The 22,919-nt window shown below is 39.3% G+C and overlaps 1 protein-coding gene across 1 annotated transcript in view; it reads right to left on the bottom strand.

Moving 5' to 3' along the window:
- Positions 1–22,672, bottom strand: part of LOC144767748 (early activation antigen CD69-like) — a 73,475-nt gene extending 50,803 nt beyond the window's left edge. The window contains exons 1-2 of the mRNA XM_078651131.1: positions 22,571–22,672; positions 18,251–18,358 (exon numbers count right to left, since the gene is read on the bottom strand). Coding sequence (XP_078507257.1) covers positions 18,251–18,358; positions 22,571–22,616 — 154 coding nt within the window. The 5' untranslated portion in view covers positions 22,617–22,672. The remainder of the gene's footprint in view (positions 1–18,250; positions 18,359–22,570) is intronic.
- Positions 22,673–22,919: the final 247 nt, after the last annotated feature.

Here is a 22,919-nt window from a genome sequence, read left to right as displayed (position 1 = left end):
AGCGTCGTCTATCTTACTGGCGAATGAGGATTTCTATTGGTGGGTTAGAGGTCCTACTAAAGATTTCATGTATGCGTGGTTAGGGATATTTTCTGTATGAATGTGCGTAAATGATTTTGTAATATTCGATCGAGTCAAACTCTGAATTGTCTCTAAGGAGGTGTAAAACATCTCTGTATGTGCATTCAGAGGGAAATGAGTTTGTTATTACCTGCTAGAAGGGTAGAGTAGCCTTACTTTATCGACGAATCTAAATATTCTGCGAAAATAGCGTTGTTTATTTCACGCAAAGGAATACTTAAATGTTTGGAAAAGCTAACACTTTATTTAGCGAAACAGACAAATGGTTTGTTATTTGTGAAGTTATGAACAGAATTCAATCGTAAGATTTGTAAATATGGTGCTTTAAAATTGTGAAGGAGGGGTTCAGTTTAAGGAATGGAGTGAGACAGAGAAGCCGCAGCATCAGCATATGTCACAAGAGTCGCGCTGTAATTGGCTAACATACATCACAGTGCTTGCACAGATTGGTTCACGTGACTAAGGCAAGCTTACAGCTGATTGGCTTATCCTGAAAAGCAGCAATTTTGCAGTTTATTTTTCAATTTCTGAAACCATGAAAGCTTCTTTTCCTTTTTCATGTAATAATAATCCATATTTTAATCAATTTTTCTTACTTCGGTAAAGATCGTAACCACTTATAACAAGTAAGTTGTTATTCCGCAACACCAACCAATCCGTGCGTGAAACTCACCAACAAGCCAATCAGGTTAAGCTACGTCAGTTTTTTGCTCAACCAATAGAGCAGCAATTCTATTGGTTAAGCAAAAAACTGACGTAGCTTAACCTGATTGGCTTGTTGGTGAGTTTCACGCACGGATTGGTTGGTGTTGCGGAATAACAACTTCCTTGTTATAAGTGGTTACGATCTTTACCGAAGTAAGAAAAATTGAATAAAATATGGATTATTATTGCATGAAAAAGGAAAAGAAGCTTTCATGGTTTCAGAAATTGAAAAATAAACTTAAACCGGACAAGAAAATTGCAACGGTGGAAAATTAATTCATAAGTACAAAACACCTGCAGCGTATGTTAGGTGAATATGGTTATCATACTTGTCTTTGGATTGAGAATTGGGTGGAGTATACTAAAAATGATGGTGTGTTGGCATGGCCGGAAGATGGATCTTTTAACATGGCAGTTTTGAAAAACTTAAGAGAAAAAATGAAACTTGTACCAAAGCCTAGACCTACTCAATTTGAAGCACCAGTTGAATGGGAGGATGAAATGTTCGAGTTACAGCGAGAAAGTAGAGGAATATCAAGGGGAACAGGACTAGATTTAAATAGAGAAACACATCAGGATAGAATGCGTCGATGGAGAAGCGCAGACATGTGTGATGGCTTCTACCCAGTGAGACTAATTGAGGTAACGGGACAAAAGTGTACTAAAAAAAAAATATATATCATTGAAGAAAATGATTCAGAAGATGCAGTATTAGAAGAAATTTATACTAGAAAATCGCCACCTTATCAACCAGTTTGTACTTGGACTTCTCCTAGTGCCCCACCGAGAGAGATTATTGAGGAGGCATCTCCTAAAACAAATCCTGATCATAGAAAAACACCTGAAACAAGATGTAGTTCAAATTTATCTGGAGAAAATAGAAATTACGCTGAAACACCAGTTCATAGAAAAGAAACTTCAATTTATAATAATGAAACCCCAGTTCATAGAAATGTAACCCCAAATGGAAAAAGGACAGAAAGATATGAGGAATTACCAAATATTTCAGAATATAATCGTTCAAAAGATGAATTAATACAGCAGTTAACCAAAAGCATGGAAGCAGTAACAGTACCTGTAACGATTGGACCTGTTCTTCCAGTATTTGATCAAAAAGAAATTAGACATTCAGCTTTGAGTGTTCCACTAAATTCGGAAATACAGAAAGTGACAGAAAACTTTTACTCAGATGTGTCTGAAATTCATCGAGAGAAAATGATAATCCTGACTTAACTTTTAACCAAAGTTTGACAAGTAAAACTCCATTTGGTGCAGAATCTGATTCTGGAACTCCAGAAAAGAGTCCGAATAAAATAGATTTAACGCAAACCCCAGAATGTAAATTACTTGATGTTGCAAAATTGAAAGCAGATATAGAGGAATTAATAATTGGAACAATTGGAACTGACAGTTTGAAGCTATATCAGGATGATGAATTATTGTTCATTTGCAAAAGCATAACATGGAAAACAAAAAACAAATATGATCAATTAGAGGAAATGGCTGCTGAATTAGAAATAGATTTGAATAAGCAAAAGAATATGCAGAAACATTACAGAGTGGATTTCTCTGAAAAAGATATTGAAAATATGAATAACTCAGGAAGAATAATTCATATAAAAGACTTAATTGTGAATGAGAAAATGGGGTGAACTGAGTAAATGGAGAGTGAAATGGAGAAAGAAAAGAGAGGAAGACAGAACAAGCTTAGCTTTCCCTGTCAGAGAAAAGAAAGAGGAAGTGGAAGTGGTAAACAAATTACCAATGAGAGAAATACCAGGAGGAGGGTATGTGCATGTCCCTTGGACAAGGCAGGACATTTTAATGTTCACAAATGATTTTCCTCGTTTAAGAGGAAAACCTGTAGAATGGTATTGACACTTAGACAGATTTGTGAAAGTTTCAAAAGTTTTGTGGATTGATCTTAATGGATTCTTTGACATAGTTGTCTCATCAGATCTTTGGGCAGAATGTAAAATTAGTATAAATTGGCCTACAGAAGAATTTCCTCGACATAAGGTAACAGGAGCTCCTTCACCAGAGGTAATGAGAAAGTACGATCAGGTAATTGTGCTTTTGAAAAACAAGATTCCCCCAAAAGAAATAGATTGGGTTAAAATAGATAGAACTACCCAAGAGCCAAAAGAATCAGTACATTCATTTTATGAAAGATTACTACTGGTTTTCAAACAATACAGTGGTTAAGAAAATTTAAGTGCAAAGGCTAGGAGCCATTTTATATACAGATTTGTATATGGCTTGAGACCTGAAATTGGTGAAATGATAAGAACTGGAATAGTTGGTTGGCAATCAAACTCAGTAGATGAGATTTTGAGAAAAGCAAAATACTGTAGTGATGAAATAGATGCTAAACAAAAGAAGCTTAAAGAAAAAGCTATGTGGGCACAGGTAAAAGTGGCTGAATAGCATTTAGCTTCAAAGAAACGGGGGACCCCACATCAATATAAGGCAGGTAGACGGGAAAAACACAAGTATCAAACAAGGACGGGAACCTGCCCTGTAATTTTAAAAGGGTGGCCTACTAGAGGTCCAGAAAACTCAGTACCACTTTGAACCCAGAATGGATGTCTCACAGAAGAATCAACACGTATATGTTTCTTGAAACTATTTAATATTAGTTATTATAGTTCATTTTTTTCTCCATTTTTTTCATTTAATGTTTTGGAAATGTAGACACATATATTCAGAAAAGACAATAATAAATAGACATTAATAAAATAATTTTTTAGAAAGAAGGTTTTTGTCCTATTCATAGCCCATGTTCCCACGACACATACACCACCACACACACACAATCATTCACACTTCAAGCAACACTTCACACAATTGCCACAGATGCATCAGATGGATCAGGGACAGATGACATTAAGTCCCAGGTGGTTTTGTAGGTCCCTAGAATGGGACAAACGCCGACACGCGTTTCGGTGTATAGCCCGGCGCGGGCTACACCTTCATCAGGGCGGAGGTGAGGTGGAAGGAGGAAGGGCCACAGATAAGAGGTTTTATTCTGTAGGGACGACATGTTTAAAATAACATTTATTTAGAGAACATCCAAAGGAGGGTTCAAAGTTTTTTAGAACATTAAAATGATTACATTTCAATCAATGATATAGAATAACTGCGACATCCAGGGGTTCCAGTGATCAGTTAGGCCAACACAAACATTATATCAAAACCACAATAACAAGGTTTACACACAAAAAAGAACTCACACATTCCTGACAGTGCCAATTTTAGCGAAGATTATACCTTTAGAATGACGTGGAGGGCTGGAAGAGCTGTAATTCCCAGCTCTCTAGGTTATCCGATTCACCCAAAGATTTAGCTAAATGGTATAAAACAGATACCTAAGGGTTAGGGAAGTAGTCCCACATCAATTCATAACATCTACTAACAGAAGGGGCTCTCTCATACCATGTCATGTGTCCATACCTGAATGGGAACCATTCCAGCCATCAACCCACCCATTCCAATATGGCCGCACCGTTAGATCCGTCTTTCCATAGTGCTTATCTCCCTATCATGACCTTTTTTGAAATCTCGCGTTGCTTCGCCCGGGTCACACTTCCGGCAACTATACTAATAGGTCTCCTGAAACTACCGAAATTACCCGTCCAGTCTCGAGTCCGCGTCCTGCACGGCCAGTCGGAGAAGCGCTTTTCATCATTTGTTTTTCGTAAGAGTACCCCGTCCCTTCATTCTATCCTTGCTCCCGCTCGTGACGGTTACTTATTGCTGTATTCGCATTTATGCTTTAGCACTCTATCGAGCACTCCCTAGTCATGTATTCCTTGTCTATTTAGGAGGCACCATATCCGTACCTGCTGCCCCTGTCGAGAGCATCAACGTGAAACTATACCAATCCTTCGACCTCCGCCAATCTCTGTAGGTTAAACGCGTGTTATGTTATGGACCCTATTATGGTGGCTGTTCCATGTCATCGGTCCCCTGTATCTCCAATCTGCACCCCCTAATTCAGTACCTAATGGGAAACGTTTATTGTTTTTTCTAAAAATATTTTTATTCGATCCCTAGGTGGTTCTGTTCTCGACCATTCCGGCCACTATTATACAAGAAAGCCAGCGCAGAATAGATTGTCCCCACACAACTGGGTAAGCTCTGAAAAATGTATTCCGGATCCCTTTTTGCCCAGTTAATCTTAAATCTGACCAGCTCGCCTATTACGACAGAAGAACTTTATATAAAACTACCCCCGCCAGTAATCCCACTTGCCATTTAATCTATTACACTAGCTATCCGCTTGACTTCTCGATTTAGATGTTGTGCCATTGCACATATTAAACCCATGAAGAGACTCAATTGAACACATTGAATCTACCTCTCTGTTTGTCTCTTTTTCTTAAGTTGGTCCCTGTGTCTCTTTATCTATAGTACTGTCAAACCTTCGACATCCTAAACCTGAAACCAGAACCTGAAAGTTTTCATCTCGTGGACTCCCTATCACCTGAAGCCTACTTGGCCTGACATGGTATGAGAGAGTCCCTTCTGTTAGTAGATGTTATGAATTGATGTGGGACTACTTCCCTAACCCTTAGGTATCTGTTTTATACCATTTAGCTAAATCTTTGGGTGAATCGGATAACCTAGAGAGCTGGGAATTACAGCTCTTCCAGCCCTCCACGTCATTCTAAAGGTATAATCTTCGCTAAAATTGGCACTGTCAGGAATGTGTGAGTTCTTTTTTGTGTGTAAACCTTGTTATTGTGGTTTTGATATAATGTTTGTGTTGGCCTAACTGATCACTGGAACCCCTGGATGTCGCAGTTATTCTATATCATTGATTGAAATGTAATCATTTTAATGTTCTAAAAAACTTTGAACCCTCCTTTGGATGTTCTCTAAATAAATGTTATTTTAAACATGTCGTCCCTACAGAATAAAACCTCTTATCTGTGGCCCTTCCTCCTTCCACCTCACCTCCGCCCTGATGAAGGTGTAGCCCGCGCCGGGCTATACACCGAAACGCGTGTCGGCGTTTGTCCCATTCTAGGGACCTACAAAACCACCTGGGACTTAATGTCATCTGTCCCTGATCCATCTGATGCATCTGTGGCAATTGTGTGAAGTGTTGCTTGAAGTGTGAATGATTGTGTGTGTGTGGTGGTGTATGTGTCGTGGGAACATGGGCTATGAATAGGACAAAAAACTTCTTTCTAAAAAATTATTTTATTAATGTCTATTTATTATTGTCTTTTCTGAATATATGTGTCTACATTTCCAAAACATTAAATGAAAAAAGAAAAAAAGGGAGAAAAAAATGAACTATAATAACTAATAATAAATAGTTTCAAGAAACATATACGTGTTGATTCTTCTGTGAGACATCCATTCTGGGTTCAAAGTGGTACTGAGTTTTCTGGACCTCTAGTAGGCCACCCTTTTAAAATTACAGGGCAGGTTCCCGTCCTTGTTTGATACTTGAACAGCAATTAGCAACTTTAGGGAATATCAAAAAGGTTGACCAGAATCAAGGAAAATATAAAGGTAATTATAATAAGCCAAAATTGATGGGGAATATAGACGAGTTAAAACAGAAACTCCCATGTTTTAATTGTGGCGAAATTGGACACTGGAAGCGTGAGCTTAAGAATCCGCCCAGAAATTATATAAAAAATTCATCATTAAATCCACAGATGCAGAATAAATCAGAAGCAACAGCTACAGCGACAGGTAGTGAATCAGCAAAGTCAGATACCACAACCGCCACTTCCAAACTGTGTAAATGTGCAGAGATACAGTGCAGAAACAGGATTCACCGGAGGTGAACAGGTAAACAGATCTCCAAGAGTGAATGTGTCAAATGTGTCACAACAATTTTGGTTGAAAGAAGATGGTGGGAGTGAATCTGATGATTATTTCTGACGGTGTCTTAGAGAGGAGGAAGAGTGTGTGCGTGGAGCCACTCTTGAGGTAGATCAGTCTGGTCCATTTGTAAATGGTAAAGTAAATGATGTAGAAATTACTTTCCTAGTGGATACAGGTGCTACCCGTTCTACTGTTAGATCAGTGGATATTGAAAACCTCCCTCTCTCTGGTGAAAAGATCCAAGTAGTAGGTGTAGCTAATCAGCAAATTAAAACAGATCTAACTGAACCAGTTGAAGTTGAAATAGGTAAATTTAAAGACATGCATAAATTTATAGTTTGTAATAGCAGTCCTGTAAATCTTTTAGGAAGGGATATCCTTTGTAAGATGAATTGTAAAATATATTGCTCACCGGATGGTATTGAGCTACAAACTCCAGAAGAAGATGGGCTTTACAAATTAACAATGTCAATGGTTGAGGCAGAAGAAAGCAAATTATTTCCTGTATTTGATAACAATAATTTACCTGAAGAATTAAAAAACAGTGAATGTTAAAATTTGGGATTTCACTGGAGATGAAATGGGTTTGATGAAAAATGTAGACCCAGTAAAAATATCAGTAAAACAAGGAGCAGATTATCCAAACATTCCACAGTATAAAATGAAAGCAGACGTGATTGAAGGAGTTATTCCTGTAATAGAAAAATTCATAAAACAAGGTGTTCTAAAAGAAATTGAGAGCAGCCCATGTAATTCACCGATTATGGGAATTAAAAAGCCAAACGGTACTTTCAGAATTGTTCAAGACCTGAGAAAGGTTAATAAAATTGTTGTTCCATGTTGCCCAGTTGTGCTAAACCCAGCGGTAATTCTATATCAGACTCCGCATGATGCAGAATGGTACACTGTTATTGATTTCTATAATGCATTCTTTACTGTTCCATTGCATCCAGAAAGCCAATAAATGTTTGCGTTCAGGTTCAAAGAGCGTATATTAGCATGGTGTCATATCCCTCAAGGGTACACCGAAAGTCCATCTATTTTTAATCAGTTGCTAAAGAAATCCTTGGAACATTTAGATTTACCTGGAAAATCTACGTTAGTGCAGTATATTGCTGATCTCCTTGTGGCTGCAAAAACAACAGATAAATGTGTAACAGATACCATTACTCTTTTAAATCATTTGGCAGATGAGGGACATAAAGTATCACCTGCAAAATTACAGTTTTGCAAACAAGAAGTAAAATATCTTGGTCACAGAATTGCAAAGGGAGTCAGACAAGTGACTACAGAAAGAATAGCAATGATTCAAGCAATGCAACCTCCAAAAACACAGAGACAGGTTAGAATGTTTCTGGGAATGGTTGGTTATTATTTATTATTTATTTATACAATTTCTAAAGCGCAATATCATCTAACAGGCATCTTGGCGCTAGTAACTCAAAGACCATGTCAACACAAAAAGGGGGCTAGAGCACAAGCCTAGTTCCTAGGTAATAACCAAGTTTTAAGGTTCTTTCTGAACGCAAGATCTTTGTATTGTCTCAGTTCCATAGGTAAAGTGTTCCACAGCCTGTCCGCAGCCACCCCAAATGATCTGCCACCAGCTCTAACTTTATTAAAACGTGGGACTTTTATTAACTTGCCTCCCGTGGAGCGGAGCGTTCTGCTCGGAACGTACCATTCAAATTTTTGCTGGAAAGAGACGGGTCCTTTTCCATGTAGGGCTTTAAATACTAGACACAGGGATTTGAATTTGATTCTTTGTGTCACGGGGAGCCAGTGCAACTCCGCCAATGCTCCAGAGGCGGAGGACCTCCTTGACCATCCTAGTACCAGTTTAGCAGTGGCAGATTGCATCCGCTGTAGCCTGTCTAGTAGAAATTTAGGGGACTCCAGGAGCAGGGATTTACAATAGTCCGCCCGACTAAGTATCGTACTCCGTGCTATCAGGACGCGGGCTTGATGGGGTAAAAGAGGAAAAATCTTCCTCAAAGAGTGAATAATCGCCAGGCAGCAGCTCACCACCTTCCCCACATGCGCCTCCAGGGAGAGGTTACAATCAAATGTTACCCCCAAGTTACGAACTGTTTTGACCGGCTGGCAAGGGTTGGGAAACTCTGGGGGCCACAGGTTCATGGGCGGCCCTCCCTTGTTCCTACGCGTCTCAAATTGCATCAGCTCAGTTTTAGCTATATTAAACTGTAGAGAATTCTCCTTCAGCCACTGTGACATATCTTCTAAACTTCTATGAAACCCCTCTACTGAGATGGACTACTCTCCCTCCAGGGAGAGGATAAGTTGCGTATCATCAGCGTAGTTGATGACCTTGATGGTATAGCGCTTGATTATCGGCAACAAGGGTCTCAAATAGACATTAAAAAGAATGGGGCTGATGGCCGGGCCCTGAGGTACCCCATGTGAGACATGAGTAGAGGCGGATTGGTAAGGAGGAAGGGACACCGCTTGCTGCCTCCCTGAGAGAAAGGAGTGAAACCATCTAAGGGCCACTCCTGTGACTCCCACCTCACTCAACCGGTTCAGAAGGATGTTGTGGTTGACCGTATCGAAGGCAGCAGACAGGTCTAGCAGAATCAGCACTGCTGCCTGGCCCCGGTCTGCCCGCCACTAAAGCTCATCCATTACGGTCACCAGTGCCGTCTCAGTACCATGAGCCTGTCGAAACCCGAACTGCTCCTCCTCCAGATGTTTAGCCTGTTCTAAATGCGCGGACAGTGTGCCACTCACTACCCGTTCCACTACCTTGGCCGGGAAAGGGAGAGAGATATTGGTCTAAAATTCTTTAGACATTCTGGATCAAGGGAGGCTTTTTTAAGCAATGGCGTTAACAGCGCCTGCTTCCACTGGCTTGGAACCACCCCTTCTGCAAGAGACTGATTACAGATCTTACACAATAGTGGAAAGAGTTCTGCCCCAAATTCCTTCCAGATTTTACAAGGCAATGAGTCCAAGGGGGAGCCTGACACAATGCTATCCGTTAACTTGTAGAAATTGTCGCCAATGGATTAGTGGAATTTCTGTAATTGCAAAACCACTGCAGAGACTGACAAAAGCAGACATAAAAGACCCAATCAGCTGAACAGAAACTGAGTTAGAAGCTTTTGAACAGGTAAAAAGAAGTTTGTGTGAAGCTCCAGCATTGGGAATGCCTGACTATGAGAAGGAGTTTGAGCTGTATTGCAGTGAAAGAGAAGGATGTGCATTATCAGTTCTGATTCAGAGACATGGAAGACTGAGAAAGCCAATAGCATATTTCTCAGCTGTTCTTGACCCAGTTGCAAAAGCATTACCAGGTTGCTTAAAAGCAGTAGCTGCAACCAGTGTAAGTTTGGAACAAAGTGAAGGAATAATAATGGGATTTCCAGTAAAAGTGTATGTACCACACTCAGTTGATATTCTCCTCACAAGAAGCAGAACACAACATTTGACAAACAGTAGGTTAACTAAATATGAAAAGGCTATTCTTAGTTCAGATAATGTTTCGATTGCGAGATGTGTGAATTTAAATCCTTCCACATTATTGCCTGATACTTCTAAAATAGAAATCAGAGATGAGGCTGTTGATCATGAATGCCTGGATGTATTAGAATATTGCACAAAACCCAGACAGGACATAAAAGATGTCCCATTAGCTGAATCAGATTATGTTCTATTTGTTGATGGTTCATGCTTGAGAACGGAGGAAGGTGTTTTGAATGCAGCATATTCAGTTTGCACAGTTGCAGATGCAATTGAAGCCTCTTGTCTCAAAGGAATTCGTTCAGCTCAAGTAGCAGAATTGATTGCTTTGATTCATGCATGTGAATTGGGAAAAGAGCTAAAAGTTACCATAGTGACTGATAGTCAGTAATGGATATGGCGTAGTCCATGACTATGGCCAGCTCTGTTCTCATAGAGCTTATTTAACTTCTGCGGGATCACCAATCAGAAATGCACAGTTGATAAAAAGACTGATCGATGGAATTCAGTTGCCAGAGAAAATTGCAGTTGTAAAGTGCACAGCACATAAAAAAGGTGAAGATTACATAACAAAAGGAAATTCATACGCTGACACAATAGCAAAATTCTGTGCTAAAGAAAATATGGCAATTAATCGGGAAAAAGCAAATGAACATGTTTTGAACTCACTTATGCTAACATCTGTAGTTGAAACTTGGCAGGGAGTAAAACAGTTGCTAGATGAGGCAGATGATGAAGAGAAAAACACATGGTTAAAAGCAGGATGCAGACAGAGAGAAGAAGATGAGATTTGGGTTTACAAAGATGACAGACCAGTAATGCCAGACAGCATGATTTCCGACATGGCACGCATGTATCATGGTCCAGAAAATATTGGCAGAGATTCAATGATCACATTATTTAGACAAACATGATACAATCCAAAATTCAAAATAATTGCAGAATCTCTTTGTCAGAGGTGCCTTATCTGCCAACAGATCAACCCAAATAGAAAAACTGTTGTAAGCATGGGAACTATAGGACGGGTGGGTAGTCCATTTACCAGATTACAGCTTGACTTCATTGACATGCCACCTCACAATAAACTCAGATATGTCTTGGTGATAGTCTGTTTGTTTTCAAGATGGGTGGAAGCATTTCCAACACGCCGCAATGATTCAATTACTGTGGCAAAATTGCTTTTGAGAGAAATCATACCAAGTTATGATTTCCTGTAACTGTCGAGACAGATCGTGGCACACATTTTGAAAACAGATTGCTGCAATTGGTTTGTAAAGCTCTGGAAATAAAGCAAAAATTGCATTGTGCTTACAGGCCAGGAGCATCAGGTGTTGTTGAGCAAGTGAATGGTACAATAAAAAACAGAATAGCAAAAATGTGTTTAGCTACAGGAATGAAGTGGACTGTTGCACTTCACTTGCTTTGATGTCATTAAGAAGCATTCCAGATAGAAAAACGGGTTTGAGCCCCCATGAGATCTTAATGGGTAGGGTCATGAGGCAAGCATTTCTTCTAGTTGATAAACTGTTGAGCATTAATGATAGCATCATAATGGATTACTGTAAAAATCTATCTGATGTGGTGGCTTCTGTGTTCCATAAGGTGGGAACTGAAGTAATTACAAAAGAGAAAGAACAAGCGCATGATTTGTTACCTGGAGATTGGGCGAGGACAAAAGTTCACCGAAGAAGAAACTGCCTAGTACCAAGGTGGCAGAAAGCAAGACAGGTGATACTAGTCACAACAAATGCAGTAAAGTGTAAGGGATTGAAAAGATGGATTCATGCTAGCCACACCTTACGTGTACCAGCACCTGAGAATCCTGACAAAGGTGATACAACTGCTGATTCAGATTCAGAAGAAGAACCTGAAAGAAATCCAGATCCTGAAGATCGACAAGAAAGTCGACATCTGGAAGATTCAAATGCGAATGAGGCATTGAATGAAGAAAATGTGATACAAGATTCTGAAGACAATGATGAAGATCTGCTAGATCAAGAGGCAGAAAAAGAAACTGAAGAAGTAGTGATTCAAGATCAAGATCAGGAGAGTATTGAAAAGCAGATTGGAAGCTCTGGAAGCAGGAACTAAAGTTCTGAAACTGGGAAGTTGGAAGTAATTGAAGAAGAAGAAGAAGAAGAAGAAGAAGAAGAAATTCCAAGTACCAGCTAGAAGGATGATGTTCCTAACAGAGTGAAACTGCAGAGTAAAAAAGTTCCTGAATCTAGAAAAGAATCAGATACAGTAAAACTAATTATCAATGAATCAGCTGATAACACAGAAAGCGAGAGATGAAAGTGGAGATGAATCAAGTGTGAAAAGATCAAGAAAAAGAGCTTGGAGAGTGGAATATAATTCAGCGGAACCGAAAAAGAAATTCAAGAAAAGGAGATAATTGGCCAAATGAAAACCTAGGCCTAAAGTTTAAATTAGCAAAAGAGCAGGTAAACGAGATCACAAGTCAAAAAGAAGAGGTCTCAAATAAAAAAGTTCAAGCAGGCAAGAAAATAGAAGTGATAAACAGAAGAGCAAAAAGAGTAATAAAGCGAAATCAGAAGTACAAGTCGCCTGAGTGGACTTATATAATAATTCCACCGATGGTAGAAGTAAACAGTAGTCAAAGTAATTTTGATGATGCAAGTGATAACGATTGATTTCATTCATTAGGTGACACAAGGTTGAAGATATTGTGTTAGGAGACACAAGGTCGAAGAAATTGTGTTAGCTGGAGAACATATTGGTGTATGACATAAGGTTGAAGAAAAGCTGTTAGAAAATAAAATTATTTGTAAAAAAAATAAAAAGAGGGGAGTATATTCAGTAATTTTAAATTTTTTTCTTTTTATTTTTAAGGCTTTGAAAGAAAAGATGCCTTCTTATAATAATAATTTGAGATGCTTTATTCTTAGAAGATGTTGTAAATTGTCCTCAATATGTGTAATCTTGATAATTTTAGTTTGGTTAATTTTAGCTGTCATTTTTCCTTTTGGAATTGATAAAGAAATGTACAAAACTAATATGCCTAGTAAAGTTGTGGTTAATCATGAAAAAATTGATAAGACTAATAGAATCATTGTGCACAAACCAGAAATTCATCAAGATAGATCTGTAGGAGATTTTTGTAGTAATACCTTTTCAAGACTTTTATCTGAATATGTTAAGGTGATGGATGCAAAAGATTGCTACATTTGTGTAAAATTACCTCCTTTTGTGTCGGAAGGCGTAACTTATAATATGCTTCCTCTTACTTAAGGCATAACTTGTAGCGTGATAGCTGGCTTGTTTTATCAAACGGATTGTTTAGAATTATACTACTCTGATTTTGATGACATTTTTGCAAATTTAAAAGTTGTAGATAGCCTGAATAAATTGAAACATGCTAAACAGACGAGGGAATTTTTCCTAGTAACTAATGAACTCACTTATGAGTATGCTTTTAAAAATAATTTAAGATGTAAATTGAGAGCAGAAGAAAAGTCGTTCTTAAATTTGGTGGAAGAGAAGGGCTATTTACAAGCGAAATGAGATGTTGAAACATACTAAGTCAAAATTCTGGCAAATGGAAGATGAAAAACTTAATGGTTGAATTGAAAATGTTGCAATTAATATAGATACACCTGTTAGTGGAAAATTCTGTATTAGAAGAGATAATACTTTGTTTGATAATTATTTTGTTGGTGCAAGTCAATGTGAAGACACTTATCGTATCATGGGGGGTTGGGGATTTAAAGAAGGCAAAGATCCATTTTTTCCTGGAATTTATTTTGCATGTGGGAACAAAGCTTTTTACAATCTCCCAGACCACTGGTATGGGACATGTTATATAGGTCTAGTTTTTCCCAAAAAATTTAATGTTGATAGAAATGCAAAAGGTTCATTTGAAATTAGTAATCTGAATAGATTTAGGAGAGCTTTTCAGAAATATTGGGAGACATATTTGGTGCAGTAATACCTATGGTGGGTATAACCCTGAATGCAATTAAGATTAGAAAAATGTCTACAATTGTTGATAGATTGTCAACTGATACTGCAAATGGTTTCCAATTAGTGAATACAGAGCTTATTGCCATGAGATCTATGGTAATGCAGAATCGTCTTGCTCTAGACATTTTGCTAGCAAAAGAGGGTGGAGTCTGTGGAATTTTGCATGTCCAGCATTGTTGTACATATATCCCAGATAAGAGTCAGAATATAGAAATGTACATTAGAAACATAACTGAATTACATGAAGAAGTAGAACCTTTAGAAAATGATAGTTTTTCAGAGCGTCTAAGTAAAAGATTTGCAGCTATAAAACACTGGTTTCAAGAAATTGGTAGTTCAATCATAGTTAAAATACTTTTTCCTTTAATAGTCATAGCTATAGTGATACTTTTGTTAAAAATTAGTGGCATGATACATAAGAGAAGAAAACATGTAATGGAAAAGAAAAGAATTTGCAGACTCAGAAAGGAAAAAGAAAGGAAAAAGAAAAAGAAATAGAATTCGAAGAGTTAGGGAGAACTCAATATGAAAGTTGCAGAAAAATGAATGAATCTAAATCTAGAAATACTAATAATGAGAAAGTCCAAAACATGTTCAAGGGTTGAAAATTGATAAATTTTGGGTATTGTTTGGTGATTTTTAAATCACCAGATGAGAGAGTTGATGGAGCAAGGTGTCGAACAAAATTTCGTTCAAGTTCAAAATTCCTGCCGAGCACTCAAAATTGAGAGTGTCTAAATTCAGAGTTCAAAAATAGAAGTCTTCAAAGTGGCAAATGCTTCGTTCAAACTTGCAAAGTTAATCTTCCATAATTATAATCAAATTAATATGCTTGTGGTGAATTTACTAATCAACCTAGTTTAAAAATGTTGCATCAGTACACGCGGGATAACTAATGTGCTTTTATGTTGCAAACTGCAAGAGTGAAAAATAATAAACTAACCTTGTCTATTGTCTTTGTCAGTATTAAATGCGGCTGTTTAATTAATGGCATGTGCTTATTTTGTGTGCTTATGTTATGTCTTTTCTGTGACAAAATGCATAAAAGAGTTCCTGCAGTTCCTGAAGGAAAGGTAGATATAAATGCTGCTTATTCGTGCTTCAGCTAGGTAACATCATTAACAGGGTTAATTAGTAAAGGGGGTGGGTAACAGAATGGGTCTCAATTAATTGATGTCTTGTGTTTGTTTAATAATAGTTTCCGAAGTGAGGCCTAAATGCAATTCAAAAAGTATGGCTGACGGACTTGCTGAATGAAAACTTGTCCAGAGTAATGCCCTGCACATGCGCAGCTGTGAAGACTTTTACTGCAAAAGCATCACGTAAATTGAAAAAGCAGTTCTACAGCTGAATTAAAACGTGCACTCTGAGAAAGGCTCAAGGACAGGAACTTGTTGTGTCTGCCATGGCTAGGAAGTTAAAGTTTGAAGCTCGTGAAAAGTATCTTTTCCGAGGAAGTCGATGTATTGAGAGACAATAGGGCTTATGAAAAAGCCTGAGCTTGGTCAAGTGACAGACGTGATTTCGCATTTTATCGTGGACTGACATTGCACAGCCAATGAGAAGTCTGGATGTTCATGAAAAGTTGTATAATGTAGTTAGTTTAGCTAGAAAGAAAGGTATAAAACCTGACACTTGGAGCGGAGAAAAAACTCTCTTCTTTCCGATTCCTGGTTGACGTGACATGCTGTCGGACTTTTGGCGCACGTAAGGACAGCAGACTTTAAATGATTTTTCCTTTCTAGGTGGAGAGAGATACAGTCAGGGAAATAGATTTAGGGAAGGGAAACTGTTATTCAGCTTTAATTCATGTTTTCTGAACTTGCTTTAAAAATGTCAGTTTATTAATTTATTTCCTCACTAAAATGCTGCTTTCTTGATTGCTCATGAAATAAAGATTTGTAAAACGTAAATGCATTTTCATGATAATAGAGTTAATAAATAGATTTGAAATGACAAGCTGGTCTTGTTTATTCATGATCTAGTTACCATCAGTTGATTCAATCGCCTTAGTGGCTGGATTAAAAATTGATTTAGGTTTAAAACCATGGTTAAAATAGTTAAACTGCAGATTTATATAGTATGTAGATAAAATATAAATAGATTTTAATAATCAGGCCACCTGATTCAGTCGCTCAAAAATTGTCTCAGTGGTAGTATGGGCCTTTATATGTGTTTCATGATTTATGGTGAGTATTGAGGTGATAGGTAGCGTTATTGAGACAGTTTTACTATAGGAGCGCTGGATCACACCGCACCATCACACACCAACATTCCACCACCACCGTCACAATGGCAGAGCAGCAGGTAGAACAGCCATACCTTCCATATAATCTCTATTTCCACGGATAAAAAAAACATTCATGGACCGGTGGCCCCCGCGTCCATTTCCAACCACTGGTGCAGAGGCCTAACAGTGTGTCCTGGACCAATCTAGACACTGCTCACTAACTGAGCAGATGAGGAGACGCATTTAGTGCGCATGTCGGGCTGGTCGCTAAAAAGCAGTCGTTCAACCCAACATGCGCACTTTGAAGTTGTAGTGACTGCATTTCTTAAAGATAATGTTGCAACCCTGTTGCGCTGCCCGGATGTGTAAGGCAAACATTTTTAAACCACGCCCTCACACTCTCACTAGTCATCAAGCAGGTATCCAGCCCACAGCTGAAAGAAAAGAAGCACAGGGGCGGCTGGAAAGAAATATTGTATACATAAATATTTAACACTGGGGATCAAGGGAGGCAACAATAAATAGGGGAGGGGGCAATGCGGTGGCACTCTACTACAGGGACTGCCCATGTTCATTGCCTTGTATGTGAGAGGGCAGCAATTTCTTAATATCACAGCTGCTGTGAATGGTTCACCCCTGCCTGTATGTTCCTTCTTGAGACTTAGAGCCAGACAAGGGGGTTCTCTTTGAAGGTTTGTGGCCGAGACTGCTTCCCTACGCACCTTCGGCTCATATTCTTCTGTATTGTGGGAGAGGCACTTTTCCACAATTGCAGCATGCTGGCTCTGATTCTTTAAGAAGCTCATGCATATATAGCTGCTCAATGCAGTTGATCTGAGAACAACAAAAGATTCCTAAAGGCGTCAGCCATGCACATTATGTGATTAGTCAGATATTTATTTCAGCTATGTATTTCTTTTCTGCTTTTGGGCGCTAGAAGTGGAGCTAGGAAGTTTGGTAGCAATGCACCAGGGGTGAAAAGGCTGAGCAAATAAACTTGAAAAAAAACACAAAACATTAAATGAGATCCACAGTTTAATCATGGCATCCAAACTCAGAGGTGCCCGGCTACTCTGTAGGGGCAATCCCTTAGGAGCTGCCATGTACTACAGAGTCCCTTTAACTCGTAACCACTTCTGAAGGTAACACTGCATCATTATAAGAGTTTATCGGACTTGCTAACTGTAAAATATAAATCATGTTTGATTTATTCAATAAGAATGAACATTAAGGAATGCTCCTCCTCATAACCATATATACAAGGACGGTGCACCAACGAGGGAGTGTTTAGAAGCTCCAATTGTTGTTACAAAGTTCTTTTTATTAATTCCAGTTAAAACAAATTCCTCCGCAAACGCGTTTCGTTCACACTTGAACTTCGTCAGGGCTATTAGATAGAGGAAAGTTCCGTTGGGATTAACCCCTCCTCTGTAGGTGGTGAGGGGTTCAAGAAACCAGGAGTCCACAGTGATCCAGATAAAGATTGTCTGCCACTGAGTGAATATAATGTTAATCGTCCGTTCTAAATAAAAACCAAAATAGGTCTCCGCCGTAAGATAACCTCGGAAGGGTCCGACCAAAAATGTGGGCCGCCCGTATCTGGTTGCTTGAGATGTAGCAAATGCACTCTATTCATTTGCTACAGCTCAAGCGACCAGATACTATAGCTATAGTTAATTAATCTCACATTGTGTGGCACAGACTGTCTTAGTAATATCTAATGATGTATTATATATGTGCATCTCAGTACGTTAAGTGCTTACAGATATGAAAAGCCAAGACATATTGGATGTGCCAATGGTTGTTTTTGACACACATTTTTTGTTCCTACATTTGCTTACTTCAACCCTGACCCATTAGCATTGCTTTCCTTTGTAACTGAGTCTTTGTAAAGATTAATGTCACTTAATGGAGACGCCTTACCAGTCGATCCATGAAGCTCCCCTCCACTTGCAGCGTGGACCGTCTCAATATAAGACCGGCCGTCAAGGTCAGTAGCATTAGCTGAAGCAGCCGCAGTACGAGGATATCCTGTAAAACAAGGAGCAGAGGTGCTTTTAAAAGACCAACCCAAATTAGTGGCGGAATCAAGTAACTCTTTCAACTCATTATCACCAGAATTGTCATGGACATTGTTGATTTTCACCAGGCGGTGTAAACTCCACCATGATGTATTGAGCTTAGCCGGAATTCGTCCAGTTCTAATTATCTTAAATTTCTTTTTTTTTTTAACCCGCAAGGACAAATGTACTTTCAATAGATCTAGACCTACACACAAAGTTTTAGCTTTTTCATACTTATCCTTGACATAACTATTGGCTTTACTATGCACTGTATTTAAGTCTTTAACTCCTAACTCAAATTTAGGCTATGACAAATGTAACTCTGCGTGAGGCCCCCTAGTATTTCAACACCTGCAATGGAGAAAAACCTGAAGCAGACTGATGATCAATGAGGCCTCCATTTCTAAAAAAGCTCATTTCTCCAGGAAAATGCAAGAGCTCATGGAGGGCGAGAACGGATGACACGTCTGGCTGCTGGGTGAGAAATTGCTTTGAACAGTTGACACTTCACATATATCACTCACTTGTGTCCAGAGCCATATCAAGAATTAGACTCACTGTACTGGTGTTAGGGTAGGTATGTTGAAGTTTATTCGTAGGCACAGACTGTGAAGCAGGTCTGCCATTGGCTGCAGATTTTATTAACACTTTTTGGTGAACAGTGGCCTGGGTCAGCCAAAATAATACAAATGGAGAATATAGTATAGATCAACGTATTAAACTGCCACCATTCAAATAAAGAACACATTTGGAGCCTATTTCAAACCAAAAGACAAGACTTTGAATTTCTAATGATGCGTGCCACTCGTAAAGCAGAAAATTCAACTGTGCTTTTTCCAAGACTGGCAGGTAAAAATATCAATATTGTGAGTCTTTAGGAGCCACTGTGTTTCCTTGTTGGACCAGAGGTCAGATTTGAAGAACTACCAACATTCTCAAAAGTGTGACAAAATGATTGGATCAAAGAAGTAAAGGTCTGGAGTGGGATGTTACTCCCTCCCCTGAGCCCAGTTTACGGAGCAGTAGATGAATGGACCTCGAGACAAGATTAGCAACTGACTACTGGCACAGTGGGCAACTTTTGCATATGAATTTCTAACTTAATGCAGCACTCTGAAAGACTACTCAAGAACAGTTGCCAGCTTCCAGGAAGGATGCCCATTGGAAATCCAGTGCAGTCTATTACCTAGATAGTCTCCTGCAGCTAAACATTGCTGTAGAGAGGTCTCAAGTGTTCATTATGATTTTCTTATAGCTGGGCTATTAAAGACACGCTGCAGCGTTAAAGGCCCGAGCTGAAGGAGAGGTACTTTAACAAGGCAGCAGGATTTTAATAGCCGGTATAGCCCAGCTACGAAGGGCTATAAGGCTATTAGAACATTCTGCCACTAGAGGGCAGAATGTTCTTACAAATACAACAAAGCCTTCAGGGAGTGTGAGGGGATTAGAATCCCCTCAGGCTCCCTGAATTTTTTTATTTTTTTTATTTTATGCAATTTGTTGAGCGCACGTTTACCCAAGGGTGTCTTGGCGCTTTGACAGAGAAAATTGAAGGTTGGGCCCAGGGATAAGGGGATTTAATAATTGAACAACCACGTCTTCAACTGCTTCCTGAATGATAATAATGTTGGAGCATTTTTTAGATGTCCTGGCATGGTGTTCCATAATTTAGCAGCAGCTACTGCAAAGGATCTATCTCCCCAAGTTGCTTTTTTGGTTTTAATTACTTTCAGAAGGTTTGCATCAGCAGATCTAAGATTGCGTGGTGGTCGATAGGGATAGAGGGCATCTTTAAGAAAGGCAGGTGCTTTTTCATGAATGCTCTTGAAGGCAATGCAGAGGGCTTTGAATTTGATACGTTGTCTAATCGGCAACCAATGAAGCTTACGGATGATATTGGAGATGGGCTTGAATTTTGGTGTACCTGTGACGAGTCGTGCGGCCGCGTTTTGGACCAGATGAAGTTTGTTGACTACTTGTTCTTGGGCATTAAGCATAAGTGCATTGCAGTAGTCGACTCGGGACCTCAGTAAGCTAGAAATCAAGGTGTTTATGGTATTTAAAGGTAGATAGGGCTGGATTTTTTAAATCATTTTAAGTATGAAAAAAGAGGCAGAAACTATAGAGTTGGCTTGTTGAATGAATGAGAGTTTGTTATCAAAGATAACACCAAGATTTCTAACCTTGGTAACAGGATTAGGCGGGGGGGCCAAGACCTTGTGGCCACCATATAGAAGACCATGCAGGGGTAAGTTTCCCAAACACCATCACCTCGGTTTTATCCGAGTTCAGTTTCAAACAGTTTGAATTCATCCAATTACATATGGCAATCATTCCTTTTTGGAAGTTATTGGCAACCTCCATTCCATTGTTGTTAATGGCCAGGACAAGCTGTGTATCGTCTGCGTACGATGTAACTGCTAGACGATGAGCTTTGATGATCCTCGCTAAGTCCGTCACATAAATGTTAAGTGTTGGGCTTAGCGAGGATCCCTGGGGGACTCCACTAGGTAAAGTAAAGGAGTCAGAAGAGAATGTGCCCATGGAGACTGATTGCTCTCGGTCTGTCAGGAAGGAAGCCAAGAGTGAGAGAGCATCAGATGATATTCCGGCTTTTCCGACACGGTCGATCAGAATGGAATGATCGACCGTGTCGAAAGCCGCAGACAGGTCGAGTAATATGAGCACCGCGGCGCCTCCTTTGTCAAGGATCATTCGTATCTCGTCTGAGGCTTTTATTAGTGCTGTCTCCGTCCCGTGTCCCTTCCTAAAGCCAAATTGGGAAGCCTCTAAACAGTTATTAGAATCTATATATTCAGATAGTTGAGTGTTCATAATTTTCTCAATAATCTTGGATGGATAGGGGATACATGCTATAGGTCTATAACTGGTTACTTTGGAAGGGTCCAAAGTAGTTTTCTTGAGTAGAGGCTTAATTACTGTTTTTTTCCATATAGTAGGATAAATACAGGATGAAATCATGGCGTTAAAGATATTTGCAAGAGCGATTGAAGCCTTTGTTCACAGCCAGAGCTGTGAACAAAGAAACATTGGAACGTTGGAGCTCCGGGCTTATACCAGCCATTATAAGCCTGGAGCACTCCATTGTTTTCAATGGAGCTCCCAACATTCCAATGTTGTAATACACTATACAATCTTCAGAGACGTGGTCTACAAAGGAGTATTGTTGTGGTCATCCTCAGACTGACAGTGCATATATGAAATTACTTTCTCAAATGCAATACAATATTGATTGTTGACAATCAGTGGTCACATCCTAATATAGGGGACCTTGTATATGCACATGCATGCTTTACATGTTGCTTCTGTAACCTGAAGCAGGTACTGGTCTAGATGGCCAAGAATTAGAATGATCGTGCTGTGGCAAAGTGAACGCAGCACAGTGCTTAATTTGAGCCGGTGGTTTCTGGTGCTCATCACCGGCACTTAATCATCAACACCGGCGCTTGAGCACCAGTTAAGGAAACATTCATTTGTCCATAGGTACAGGGAGATTAAGGGATTGGCCCAGAATCACAGGATGTTGAGCCAACGCAGAGACTCGAACCTGGGTCCACAGTTCCGAGCTCGCCAGCTCTGGCCACTGCGCCACATCACCTATTCACTTGTAGGGTTTGTTGGTTCTGTGTTAGGCCAAAGCTAACAGGAAAAATGGACTGGTGTAAGCTACTTCCTGACGAGAGCCCCGGCACTTTTTTTTTTTACAAATTAACCACTGACGGAACACATTTGCTTCATGTCTTGAGGTGAAAGTGCTACAGAATGTATTGATGCAAGTAAATGTGGGACTATGAACATTAGAAGGCAAACTTAAATCCAGGAGTAGGTGAGTTGCTTGTGCTAGACAGCTGAGCTGTGTCCATTCCATAGATTTTATGCATTGATTTTCCTGCATTTCATTTCACACATACATACACTATAGTTTTAAAAAAATGTATTTCTCTGCCCAGCTCTCCCACCCTTTCAAAAATGTTGCATCCATGCACACCATGACCCTGTTTCCCACTAGCAGAATATCCTATGGCTAGCAGTAAAACATAGCAGCAAAATCTAATGAACAAACAGTATTCCTTCTTCAGCATTGACACTGAGATACTGCAGTTCAAGACATCAGAACATCAGGCTTCGGAGGTTTATTGATAAATTAATAGCAACTCACTTGCAGCAACCACAACAGCGGAAATGATGACAGGAAAAACCATCATAGCAACAGGCCAACACCGAGGATTCTTGACAACGTCTGCCAACTTTAGACACCCGCTGCTCTCTAAAATAAAAAAATAATAAAGTTATCTTTATGGAGACTTCGTAACTTTTAGCCCTGACCCTTCCCTCTCATCTTCTCATGTAATCGGGGGCAACAAAATCCTAAAAGCTACATTTATACATTGGGGTGCTTTGGGTCACCCCATGACGTAAATGAGTCTATACAACAGTCATTCACATTTTACTTCTGCCCACCACAGCATACAGCAAGAAGCACTGTACTCCACATCAGACACTACTTC

Source organism: Lissotriton helveticus, chromosome 7 (genome assembly GCF_964261635.1).
Source record: "Lissotriton helveticus chromosome 7, aLisHel1.1, whole genome shotgun sequence".
NCBI lineage: Eukaryota > Metazoa > Chordata > Amphibia > Caudata > Salamandridae > Lissotriton > Lissotriton helveticus.
This window is presented reverse-complemented; position numbering and strand designations above follow the sequence as displayed.